This window comes from Pan troglodytes, chromosome 15, assembly GCF_028858775.2.
Source record: "Pan troglodytes isolate AG18354 chromosome 15, NHGRI_mPanTro3-v2.0_pri, whole genome shotgun sequence".
In the NCBI taxonomy this organism is placed as follows: domain Eukaryota; kingdom Metazoa; phylum Chordata; class Mammalia; order Primates; family Hominidae; genus Pan; species Pan troglodytes.
In genome coordinates this window covers 65,073,486-65,087,434 of record NC_072413.2, presented here as the reverse complement: position 1 = coordinate 65,087,434, position 13,949 = coordinate 65,073,486, and the positions used below count along the sequence as shown (strand labels likewise).

At 37.1% G+C, this 13,949-nt stretch overlaps 1 protein-coding gene across 25 annotated transcripts in view; it reads right to left on the bottom strand.

Annotated features, from left to right (window-relative positions):
- The window catches only part of GPHN (gephyrin), a 672,536-nt gene that overhangs the window by 71,584 nt on the left and 587,003 nt on the right, over window positions 1-13,949 (bottom strand). For all 25 annotated transcript variants that reach the window (XR_010151161.1, XR_010151162.1, XM_063793562.1 and 22 more), the window contains one exon: window positions 8,924-8,979. Coding sequence is in view for 23 of the 25 variants with exons in the window: in XM_063793562.1 (XP_063649632.1) it covers window positions 8,924-8,979 (56 nt within the window). In the remaining 2 variants the exon portion in view is untranslated. The remainder of the gene's footprint in view (window positions 1-8,923; window positions 8,980-13,949) is intronic.

Here is a 13,949-nt window from a genome sequence, read left to right as displayed (position 1 = left end):
AACTGCCATTTACATTTGCCACTTTTGCCTCTCAAATAATGTACATTTTCCTAATATATGTAAAGTGATTTGAGAGTCTAGGACATACATTGTGAATAACAATTACCAAAAAAAACACATCTTCATAACTTATTGAAGTTCTAATGTTTGAGAAATGCAGTACTTTATTAACTAAACTTTTTGGTTAAATAAAGGCAAGCCAGAAATATTTTAATTATTGCCTTTGAAAATATTCTAAAACACATTAGCTCACCTATCAATTAATAATAGAGGTTGAGCAAATATAATTAAATCATTTAAAAATGATTCCAGTGTCTGTAATGACCTAGGTTAAACATTACTTTTGAAAATGAAAAACAAGATTTTCATTGTTTGTGCTCTCATATTGATGGTATAAGAGACAGAACCTTCCCTGCTAACTTCTTACAACATGGGGAAAAGCATTTTTCTGTAAGATTCATCTGATAGATTTGATCTGATAGACAAGTGATCTGAAAGTCACTTGTCAGGGGCAATGATTTAGACTGGAGTTTGGAAAATGAATGCTTCAAATTCTCCCTAAGAAAAAATCCTGAGACAATATTAATCCCCCCTGCCAAAAGATTCCTTTCTAAAGATGTCTGCCTCATAAGTATAGTCACGTGCTGCATAAGGATAGTTTGCTCAATGTTGGACTGCATATATGATGGTGGTCCTATAAGATTACCATATTTTCTACTGTACTTTTTGTTTTGATAAACAAATACCATTATAATTGCTTACAGTATTCAGTAATACTGTAATATGCTGTGCAGGTTTGTAGCCTCGGAGCTACAGGTCACACTATGTAGGCTAGGTGTGTAGTGGGCTACTCATGCAGGTTTGTGTAAGTACACTCTATGATGGTCGGACAACAAGAAAATTGCCCAACAACATATTTCTCAGAATATATCTTCATTAAGTAACTCATGACTCTATTTAAAATCTTAAGTCCCTACAATGTGAATCTATTTACCACTACTGAACTATAAGCTTAAAAACTGTCAAGATGGTATATTTAATGTTATGTGTGTGTATGTTTTGTCATTGTTGTTATTTTAACCACCAAAATAAGACAAAGTAAAATAAACCACACACACACACACACACACACACACACCCCTTAGGGAATGGTTAAGAAAAAAAATACCTTACTACTGACAGTACAATCAAAGTAAAACAGGAAATTTATTACAAAAGTCTTAAAAATCTTCTCTCCACAATATTATTACTGTAAGCAATACTACTAATAACTAATATTTATTGAACCCACAATATATGCTAGGTACAATGTTAAGTGCATTATATATTATAGAATATAAGCCTTACAAAGACAAAGATTTGTTTCATTTTCTGTTTGCCTCTCCAGATCACATCATCATTCTCTACTCTGTGCTGTGGTCCAGAAGCTGACCTCTATGGACTATTTTAACCAGTTTCCCATCACTTTGGCGTCTGGTGAGACTCAGCCAAAGGGAGGGGTCAGTAAGAGATGTACAGGGTAGGAGAGAGACAGAAAAGTAGAGTTTTCATTCCCCTTGCTCTTTTCCTCCTGGGCTGCAGTTTGGTGATGGTTAGGGCATCTCTCCTACTGAGAGCAAGAGCTGCTGTTGGGCAGTCCTCTCCCACAGCTATGAATCTTCCCAGGTTCAGGTACCATTGTCTTTCTTTGCTCCTTCAGACTAAGATGTGGTAAGGAAATCTCACTGTTGCTAGCTCCTGGGTGCTGCAGATTCCTTTACTGGTTTCCCTTAACTCCATCCAGACATTGGAGATAGTTTCTAATCTTCTTTAATCATCCTTTTTCCGACATATTGCTCTGTTATGGCAAGGCTTAGAAAGTATGTTGCACACACTTTGCCAAGCTGAGCACCTACGCATCCCAGGCTGAGCTGATGTAGTCGCTCATGTCTTAGGGAAACACAGTGCTGATTGAGCCAAGATACCCTGACCTACAGGCCAAATAACTCTAGTACCCTGCTTCTCTGGAGCTAGACTATAGCCCCTTAGAGTCTGAGCTGCTGAGATACCCCCCTCTCTGGGGAGTTGAGTCATTTCTGTGTTGATCCTTGTCCCCCCCGGGGATCAAACCACAGCTGCGCTCTGCCATTCTAAGGTATCTGCTGCTTCTGCACCTGGCCTCAGAGTCTGAAGTGAGGACCTGCATAGCCCCACCATCCAGGGGTCTAGGGTCATTACTACACAGTACCTTATCCACTGTGACCCGAGCTGCTGCTGAGCCCTACTGGCTCTGGTTCCTGAGCTGCGGCCATACCCTGCTCCCCTGGCCAAAACCTTTTTCTTTGGAGTTTGGTCAGTACTACACCCTACCCATGAGGTATAAAATCACAGGTTCAACCAGGGCACCTGGGTCCAAGCTGCTAGGGGGTGCCTCAGTCATAAACCTTGGTTCTTTGGATAACCTACACCCAACTCTGCCACAGAGAGTGAACCTGAACCCCAAGAACCAGGTGCCACAATGGATTCACAAGACCCTGAGCCTTGGATCCTGGCTCCACAGTCACTCCAAGCACCATATTTTGAGCCCAGTGCCACTGTAGCTGCTTGGAGGGCATGTCAGACCTAACACCAAGAGGGATCCCTTCAGCTGATTCTCCCTATTGTGTGGAAAACAAGAAGAGGAGGATTCTAAAAGCCCTTGACACCAAGGATATTAACAGCCTATGCCACTACTACCACTGACACAAACTTCTATGGATTAGGCCACTGAGGTACTCACAGTTATTACTGACATTGAATGCAACTGAAAAAGCTGCATGGAGACTACACCATTGCACCTGTCCAGAAAGTCACCATACCCTTTGCAACCAACACACTAAAGCCCAACTACAGGCATCTCTACAAAACCACCCAGAAAGTCTGAAAGAAGCAAAAGTTCCACTAGGCACACAGATCAACATGGGGACACAAGAAACACAAAAAAGCAAGGAAATATGACACCACTAAAGGAATACATCTCTAGTAACAGACTCCAATGAAAAGGAAATCAATGAACTCCTGGAAAAGAAATTGCAAAATAATGATCTTAAGGAAACTCAATTAGATAAAACAAAAACAAAAACAAAAACAAAACCTAGCGATAATTCAACAAAATCAGCAAAACAATTCATAAGAATGATAAATTCAACAAAGATAGAGAAATCACAAAAAAGAACCAAACAGAAATCCTACAGCTGAATAATTCAAAAAATGAAATAAAAAATTACAATAGAGAGCTTCAATAGCAGTCTTGATAAAGCAGAAGAAAGAATCTTTGAACTGGAAGATAGGTCGTTTGAAATACCCAGCAAGAGAGAGAGACAGAGAGAAACAGAAGAATGAAAAAGAGTGAAGAAAGATTGTAAGACTTATGGGACACCATACAAGAACAAATATTCATATTATTGGAGTTTCAGAAAAAAAGAAAGGAAAAGGCATAAGAAACTTATTTAATAAAATAATAGCTGAAAACTTCCCAAGTCTGGGGAAAGGTATGGATATCCAGGTCCAGGAATTCCAAAGGTCTCCAAATCAAGTCATATATAATGAAATCCACATTAGATTAACAGTAGATTTCTCTGCAGAAACCTTACAGGACAGGAAGAAAGGAGATAACATCTTCAAAGTGCTGAAATAAAAAAATTTCTAACTATGAATACTATATGCAGCAAAGCTATCCTTTGGAAATGAGGGAGAAATAGTCTTTCCCAGACAAGCAAAAATGGAGAGAATTCATTACTACTACACTGGCCTTACAATAAATTCTCAAGGGAGTCATATATCTGGAAGCAAAAAAGACAGTAATCACTATCATAAAAACACACACAAGCATAAAACTCACTGGTAGACCAGATTAATAAAGGAGAAAGAGAAAAGAATAAAACAGTATCAATATAGAAAACCACCCAACTGCAATGATAAACAATAAGAGAAGGAGCAAGGGGTAAGCAAAACCAGGAAACAATGAAATGACAGGAGTCCTCATCTATCAGTAATAACCTTAAATGTAAATAGATTAAATTCCGTAGTTAAAAGATACAGACAAGCTGAATGGATTTAAAAAAAAAGAACCCAACTATTTGCTGCCTACATGAGACTCACTTCACCTATACAGATATAGACTGAAAGTGAAGAAATGAATCAAGATATTTGATGCAAATGGAAACCAAAATCAGGTAAAAGTAGCTACATTTATACCAGATAAAATAGACTTTAAGTCAGAAACTGTAAAAAGAAATACGAGAGGTCATTCTATAATTATAAAGGGATCAATTTACCACAAGGATACAATAATCGCAAACATATATGCATTGAACATGGGATCACCCACTCTAAAGCAGGTATTATTTATCTAAAAGGAGAGACAGATTCCAATACAATAATATTTGGGGAGTTTGACACCCTACTCTCAGCATTGGACAAGTCATATAGATAGAAAATCAACATAGGAACGCTGGATTTAAACTGCATTTTAGATCAAATGCACCTAACAGATATTTAAAGTACATTTCATCCAAGAGCTATAAAATACACATTTTTTTTTCACTTGCACATGGAACATTCTCCAGATAGACCATATTAGGCCACAAAAGAAGTCTCAACAAATTTAAAAGAACTAAAATTATATCGAATTTTTTTCCAACCACAATGGACTGAAACTATAAATCAATACAAGAGGAACATTCAAAATTGTACAAACATGTAGAAATTACAAAACATGCTCCCGAGCAACCAATGGATCAATAAATATATTAAGAGATAAATAGATTTCCCAAAACAAATGAAAATAGAAACACAGCAGACAAAAACCTATGGGATACAGCAAAAACAGCATTAAGAGGGAAGTTTATAGCAATAAACACCTACATCAAAACAGTAGAAAGATTTCAATGAAACGACATAGTGATATATCTCAAGGGATTAGAAAAGCAAGAACAAACCAGATCCAAAATCAGAAGAAGGAAAGAAAGAATACAGGTAAGAGAAACAAATGAAATTGAGACTAAAAAACCACAAAAGATGAATGAAATTAAAGTTGACTTTATGAAAATATAAACAAAATTGACAAAGCATTAGCTAGACTAATAAAAAAAGACCCAAATAAGCAAAATCAGAAATGGAAAAGGAGGCATTACAACTGATACTACAGAAATACAAAGGGTCATTAGAGACTACTATGAAGAACTACATGCCAAAAAATTAGAAAACCTAGCAGAAGTGGGTAAATTCCTCAATACATACAATCTACCAAGCTTGAGCCAAAAAGAAATAGAAAACCTGAACAGATCAATCATGAGTAATGAGACTGAATCTGTAATAAAGTCTCCCACTGAAGAAAAGCCCAAGATCTGATGACTTCACTGCTTAATCCTACCAAACATTTAAAGAAGAACTCATACTAATTCTTCTCAAACTCTTCTGGAAAACTGAAGAGGAAGGAATTCTTCCAAACTCAATCTATGAGGTCAGCATTATTCTGATACTCAAACCATAAAAGGATACAACACAAAAAAGGAAAACTATAGGCCAATATCCTTGGTGCAAAAATGCTTAATAAAACACTTGCAACTGAATCCAGCAGCACGTTAAAAAGATCATTTACCATGATCAAGTGGGATTTACTGTGGGGATGCAAGGGTGGCTCAACATATGCCCATCAATAAATGTGATACATCACACCAACAGAATGAAGGACAAAAACCATATGATCATCTCAACAGACTTAGGAAAACATCTGATAAAATTCAACAATCCTTCATGGTTAAAACTCTCAACAACTTAGGTATAGAAAGAATGAGTGTACACAGTGAAGGCCCTAGATGACAAACCCACAGCCAACATCATACTGAATGTGGAAGAGTTGAAAGCTTTTCCTCTGAGATCTGGACCAAGACAAGGATGCCCACTTTCAACACTTTTATTCAACCTAGTACTGGAAGTCCCAGCCAGAACAATTAGGCAAGAGAAAGAAATAACGGGTATCCAAAGGGGAAAAGAGGAAGTCAGATTGTCCCTGTTTGCAGATAACATGATCTTATATATAGAAAACCCTAAAAGCTCCACCAAAAACTCTTACAACTGATAAATATAGTACAGCTGCAGGATACATAATCAACACACAAAAATGAATAGCATTTCTACACACCAAGAACAAACTAGCAGAGAAAGAAAATGAGAAAGCAATCCCATGTATAATAACTACAAAAAAAATTTAGCAATAAATTTAGCCAAAGAGGTAAAAAATCTGTATAAGGAAAACTATAAAATACTGATGAAAAAGACTGAAGAGGCCACAAAAAAAAAAAAAAAAAAAAAAAAAGAGAGAAAGAAACAGCATCCCATGTCGTTGGGTTGGAAGAATTAATACTGTGAAAATGACCATACTACGAAAAAAGCAATCTACAGATTCATTGCAATTCCTATAAAAATACCAATGACAATCTTCACAGAAATAGAAAATCCTACAATTTGTATGAAACCACAAGAGACTCCAAATAGCCAAAGCTATCCTGAATAAAAAGAAGAAAACTGGAGGCTTCCCACTGTCAGAAATCAAAATATACTACAAAGCTATAGTAACTGAAATAGCATGGTTTGGACAGCAAAACAGATACATTGACCAATGGATCAGAATAGAGAACCCAGTGTGGTTGGAGCCCCCACACAGAGTCCATACTGGGGTGAAGGTTGCAGTGAGCTGAGATCATGCTGGGCAACAGAGCAAGACTCTGTCTCAAGAAAAAACCCAGAAACCCAAAACCAAGAACAACCTCCCTCCCATCAAAAAAACCCAAACAAACAAACAAACAAGACAAGTAATTTATAAACAAGAATCAAGCCTAGCTGTTCTTTTTGTCAGAAAAATGGTCATGGTAATGAAATCCAGCTTGGTGCAGCATGGATGAGAATATGTATCACTATAGTGCCAACTTAGCTTCAGAGAGTTGCATGCGAATCTCCTCAATTTTTGGATGCTAAAATGAAGAAGCTAGTGTCAACACCATTGGCATCATCCTTCTCCTATATATCTCAACTCGTTTCTACTGTTAGTCCATGCTAAGCCAAGGAAGAAAGGCATGGAACACAGCGTTTGCCAAACTGCTGCCTTCATTTTAAAAATTATTATTTATTTATTTCTTGCCACTTTTATTTATTTTTATTTTTATTTTTTTGAGACGGAGTTTTGCTCTTGTTGCCCAGGCTGGAGTGCAGTGGTGAGATTTCGGCTCACTGCAACCTCTGCCTCCCAGGTTCAAGCGATTCTCCTGCCTCAGCCTCCGGAGTAGCTGGGATTACAGCCATGTGCCACCACGCCTGGCTCATTTTGTAATTTCAGTAGAGATGGGCTTTCTCCATGTTGGTCACACTGGTCTTAAACTCCCGAACTCAGGTTATCTGCCCGCCGCGGCCTCCCAAAGTGCTGGGATTACAGGCATGAGCTACCACGCCCGCTGCCACTTTTATTTTTATATATTGCTTGGTAGTAGCAGTTGGGTATTCCATCTCAGGAAGAGGAAACTTTGAAGGGAAGCAGCAGGGAAAGGAAAAAAGTTCTTTGGTTTTCTTCTAGTTCCATTTAATAAGGTAGGAGCTCTGTTGATCAACCTTCATAACTCACCGGATTGACAGATGCTATTTCCTCTTAAACATAACAATGGCCAGGCCGGGCGCGGTGGCTCACGCTTGTAATCCCAGCACTTTGGGAGGCCGAGGCGGGCGGATCACGAGGTCAGGAGATCGAGACCATCCTGGCTAACATGGTGAAATCCCCTCTCTACTAAAAATACAAAAAAATTAGGCGGGCGCGGTGGCGGGTGCCTGTAGTCCCAGCTGCTGGGGAGGCTGAGGCAGGAGAATGGCGTGAACCCGGGAGGCGAAGCTTGCAGTGAGCCGAGATCGCGCCACTGCACTCCAGCCTGGGCAACAGAGCAAGACTACGTTTCAAAAATAAATAAATAAATAATACATAAACCAATGATATATGTTATTTCTTTCCTATAAAAATTAAGTAAAACCTTTTGGAAACCTCCATTAAAAATGCTGCTAAAAAGAAATGCTGTAAAATTAGGTGTGAGTGAGGAAACTAAAAGAGTGTAAAATATAATAAAACCCTAAAAGGATTCTGCTCTTCTATGTATTGCAAGTATCCTTCAGTTTTTTTCTACTTTGAAGAAATCAAAATGGAAATCAGAGACATTGCCTTTTGTGTGGTTTACGTAAGAAAGACCTGATAGAAATTAAAACAGCATACTTATTTAAAAGGAAGACCTTGGTTCTTCATCAAATTATTGACTAATAAATATTTAAGTTAAATTTATATTTATTTTAAATATATAAAATAATTTCCCACTTTAACTGATTTTTCAATTAAGTGGCCAATTACTGGTCTCATAGTGTCAAATGGACTTGTATTTCCAATGTGGCCTATTATATTGCTTCATTTCTTAATATAAATATATGTAAACCTGTTCCCTGGCTAGATCCCAAGTGAGAAAAATTAAATTAAATAATTAGCTAAAAAGTTTAAATAATCTGCTTCTAAGTTTCCCCATTTGTAACACAAGTTGGGGAAAAGTCTGAGAAGACTACCTAGAAATTGTTCTATTCAGAACATTTTTTTTTTTTCAGGAAAAAAAGAATCACCCAATCACAGGTCTGGAAAATGCTTGTAAGGCATGTCTGTGAGACATACTAATAATACTATGCCATATATTAATAGATGTAGATACTTTCAATTAAGAAATAATTCTTTTGGTTCTCCTGGGAACTATACTTTCATCCCTTTGATAATCTTCTGACTAATCTCTCTCTAATTTCCACTACACTGATAGGAGAAATTTAGAATTAGATGCCCAAAGTCCACGAAGCTGAAATCTTCAGTGCCTTTCAGGCCTATCAATCTCACCTGTTCACCAGCTTGGGATTCCCCAATGATGAAACGATCTCCTGGGCCATCAGCAGCTGTGAGATGGAACAGAGCCAAGAACAAACATCAGTATGGACCTATAGCATGGAACAAGAACCTAAAATTGGAATTCTAAAATTTGACTCAAATTATTTGATAAGGGTTAGAGAAGTGGAATATTTTTCTGATCTCCTAGACTTGACAATGGCTTTGTTACGACTGGTTTAATGTTTGGTATCTGCAACTCAGATGCACTGATAGAAGTGGTCCTAATTGTACCACTGGTGCCTAATTGTGCCATGGTGTCACTGGAGATGGTCTTCCTGTCACCTCGTAATTTCCACACTTGTGCTTTTCTAATAAGTTATTCTAGCCAATCTTCCTAAATAAATGCCACCTTATCCATGTGTATGTATGTGTGATGTGTGTGTGTACACTCATGGACATATATATATATATATAAATGGATTTATCACTATTTGTATACATATCCATATGTCTCCATTTTTCTATAACATTTTAACAACTTCATACTGTTTTCTTATTTGTCTCCCAGTCTGGGCTTCCTGATGTGAAATAGGAAGAACATTCCTTTCTTCATTTGACAGCTGAAGGAAATGAATTATAGAATGAAAGAATTCAGGTGGAAAGAAAAGGTAAAGTACTCTGAACAATTTCTGGTTAATGGTAGAGCTAGGACTAAAATCCAGTCTTGTAATTGTAGCACAGTTTTTTAAAATAATGTATCAAAATTCTATTTATGAGTTAGAATACATAGGCAGTACTGCATCACATTTTCCATTGGCTATTTATTTTTAAATTGAAAAAAAAATTCCAGAATTGGGATAAAAAATTTATTAAAAAATATGTACAGTATAACAATGGCTAGATGAAGAAACATTCTTGGAGATTCAAAGAGTTTTCTTGACATATGATGTGGCTTTCAGACCAATATGACTGGGCAAAAATGCCTATCTAGTAAGTTTTAAAATCATGACCATTACCTTCATGTTATCTGCAAACAGCAGAGTTTTGGGAGCATATCTACAAAAAATATATACATTATATATGAATATTTAGATTACATTTATAATCATACTAATAATGATATTTTCTCTTTTTAAAAGGACATTAGATTAATTGCTCGTTCATGTAGCTATAAAGTGATATTTTTTTCTAAAGGCTTATATAAAACACCGTTTATAATGAAGTCATCCCTTTTTTGCATAAATGGCTTTGGTTAGCCTGATGTGAAGAGGGACAAAAATTAACACTGGGTCCCTTCTGTCACAAGATGTTGTATTTTATGCTTTACAGATATTATCTCAGTTAATAAACTCTTGCCTTTCTTGTTTTTTTTTTTTTGAATCCTGTTACATTGTTCAGTTTTTACTTGTAAAAAGTATTATAGAAGAGTTTTATTGTAATGTTATTTTATTAAGCCATTTTCATGGGTTATTTTTTTTTTTAAAGTTTAAGAAGTTTTTACAACAGGCTGGGTGTGGTGGCTCACACCTGTCATCCCAGCACTTTGGGAGGCCCGGGCAGGCAGATACCTGAGGTCGGGAGTTCAAGACCAGCCTGACCAACATGGAGAAACCTCGTCTCTACTAAAAATACAAAATTAGCTGGGTGTGGTGGCACATGCCTGTAATCCCAGCTACTCGGGAGGCTGAGGCAGGAGAATTGCTTGAACCTGCGAGGCGGGGGTTGTGGTGAGCTGAGATCGTGCCATTGCACTCCAGCCTGGGCAACAAGAGTGAAACTCCGTCTCAAAAAAAAAAAAAAAGAAAGTTTTTACAACAGACATAGACGTCATTGCTTCAACAATTATCAACATTTTACCAACTTGTTTCATCTATCCCCCCACTTATTTTTGCCATCTTTCAGAGCAAATGATAATTTTCTTACTGTAGAAAATTAAAACATCAATTATCTTTCAGAGTTCCACACCAACTGCATCTCAAACGTGAATAAACTTATTTAAAATTGTTTCTCTACTAGATAAATAATTATCAGCTTGCTACCTCCTATAGCAACCTAGATATTTTCTCTCTCTCTCTCTTTTTTTTTTTTTTTGAGATGGAGTTTCGCTCTTGCTGCTCAGGCTGGAGTGCAATGGCACAATCTCAGCTCACTGCAACCTCTGCCTCCCGCGTTCAAGCCATTCTCCTGTCTCAGCCTCCTGAGTAGCTGGGATTACAGGCGTATGCCACCATGCCCGGCTAATTTTTGTATTTTATTTTATTTTTTTAGTAGAGACGGGGTTTCATCATATTGGTCAGGCTGGTGTCAAACTCCTGACCTCAGGTGATCCGCCTGCCTCGGCCTCCCAAAATGCTGGGGTTACAGGCATAAGCCACCGCGCCTGACCCATTTTCTTTTTTTTTACTTCCTGCACAAGGGGGAAATTAGCATTGTTTTAGAGTAAAAAAACCTGAATCTGAATCCTGGTTCTGTTTATTGTTAGCTTCAGGGACTCTCAGCAAAATTACTAAACCTCTCTCACCTTCAGTTTTCTTGTTGGTAAAAATGGGGATAATCACACTTTTAAAACAATACCTTTGAAGCTCTTTATTCCTTTTATTCATTCAGTAAATGTCTACTGAGTGTCTTTTATGCCCCAAGTGTTAAATTAAGGGCTGGAGAGAGAGCAGGGGGTAAACCTAGACACTGCTTCTATTTTAGTGCAGTGCCAACCTGTTACAAGGTTTTTCTTTTTTTTTTCCAGGTTAGGTTTATCTTTTTTTTTTTATTATTATACTTTAAGTTTTAGGGTACATGTGCACAACGTGCAGGTTTGTTACATATGTATACATGTGCCATGATGGTGTGTATTACAAGGTTTTTCAAACTCTGGATGACAAATGGAGATAGGCTGTAAAATCAACTTGTGAACAATTTTCTAATGAAAAGGATAAAAATATATTTCAACACACATGGTAAGGATGACTCTTGTTTCATAAAACTTATTTTTGTTTATATATGTGTATGTATGTATATTTATATGTACTGTATATGTTATATATGTGTGTGTATATCATTGGCTTTTGATGTATAATATATTTAATGTATTTCTTCCCATGGGTGTGGTTAAAATAAAACTCTTAAAGCCACTGATGCATCAGGAGAGGCAGATATTAATCAAATAATCACATTAATGAATATATAAATACAAATTAAGAAAACCACTCCAAAGCAAAGAAACATGATTTTATGAGAGTATATAATTAAAGTACCTGAGCTACACTGGAGGGTCATGAAAAGCATGATAAAAGGATTTCTGATTTGAATATGAAGAATGAGTAAGAGCTAAGTAGGGGTGTGTGTGTGCAGGTATGTAGGTGGGGAGAGACAAAGGGAGGGAGATAGGGAGGGAAAGAAGGAGAGGGAGAGAGAGGAAAAGACAGACATGAAGTGGAAGTGCTCCATCATTGTGTGCAAAGAGAACATATGTGCAAAGGCCTTGGTTCATGTCTTCCTTATATCTTATACTCTAGCTATTATCAACTGCTAGTACTATCCCTGAGAATACCAAGATAACTCATATGTTGGCTCCGTGACATGTGCTACTTCCACTACTTAAAGCGTCCTTTTCTTATTCTTGCCTTCTGATTAAAGATTTTTTAGCTGTTAAGACTCAGCTCAAGTGTCATCTTCTCTGTGAAGTCATATCTGACTCCTCTCCCCTCAAGAGTTGCGTGCATCCTCTTTTGTTTCCCCAGTGTAGCCTGAAATCAATTATGGCTTCTAAATATATTTACAGCATTTGCTAATCCCTGGCACTTGCTGTACAATAGGTGTTAAATAAATGTTCAATATGTTAAGTATTCAAAATGGTTGGCAGACGAATGAATGTGGCTACAAAAATGTTCTTAGAAGATTCATGCACGAATGAACAAATAAGTAATATTTTCTAACACAAAGTTTTATATTTGTTATATATACTTTTTGCTGATCCATATATATTGTTTCCTTCAAAATTTGAGTCAACGTCTTAAGAATGTTTAGAAAGACTGCTTTGGCTGGGCAAATCACTTCAGCTCAGGAGTTTGAGACCAAGCTGGGCAACATGGCAAAACCCCACCTCTACAAAAATACAAAAAATAGCCAGGTGTGGTGGTGTGTGCCTGTAGTCTAGCTACTTGGGAGGCTGAGGCACAAAGATGGCTTGAGAACCGGGTGGGGGGTGGGGAGTGGAGGTTTTAGTGAGCTGGGATTGTACCACTACACTCCAGCCAGAGCAATATAGCGAGATCCTGTCTCAAAAAAAAAAAAAAAAAAAAAGAGACTGCTTTGATTAATTCTGTATAACTTAGATTATGTCATTATTCTGTCTAGCATAGTGCCTAGGTCATCGCTGATAATAAATATTTGTTAAAAGAATAAAGAAATGAAGTTGGCATTCTCAAAAAGTTTTAGGTGGGAAGTATTTCTCTTTTCTCCTGTTCCCCCACACATGCACATAAACTCAAAATGCTCATATCAATATTCTGCATAATCCTCTAAATAAACTGAATAATGAGTAGCTGGAGGTCATCTGGGGAGGTCATCTGGGGCAAGCCTAGTATGGAGTTCCAGGGAGGTCCATATGTGAAAGTACTCTGAACGATTCTAAGGAGCAAGGTCTTTGTTATCAGGGAAAGTACACCAATTGTGGAGAGAATATGTGCTCACTTGCACTATGTTCTCCACCTTACTCTGAACCTTTCCAGTTGGTAAATGTGTCTCTATATTGCTAGCTAAGGAAGAATCAGTCAAACAAGGTACATTGAAGTTTCTTGGTACCAAGAGAGGAGTCATTTTTATTATTTCTCTTATTTCTCAACAGTTAATGTGCATGCAAATCATCTGGAGATCTTGTGAATATACAGATTCTAATTTAGTAGGGCTGGGACAGGGTCTGAGATTCCAAATTCTTTTTTTTTTTGTCTTTTTCTTTTTTTTTTTGTTTATTATTATTATTATACTTTAAGTTTTAGGGTACATGTGCACATTGTGCAGGTTAGTTACATATGTATACATG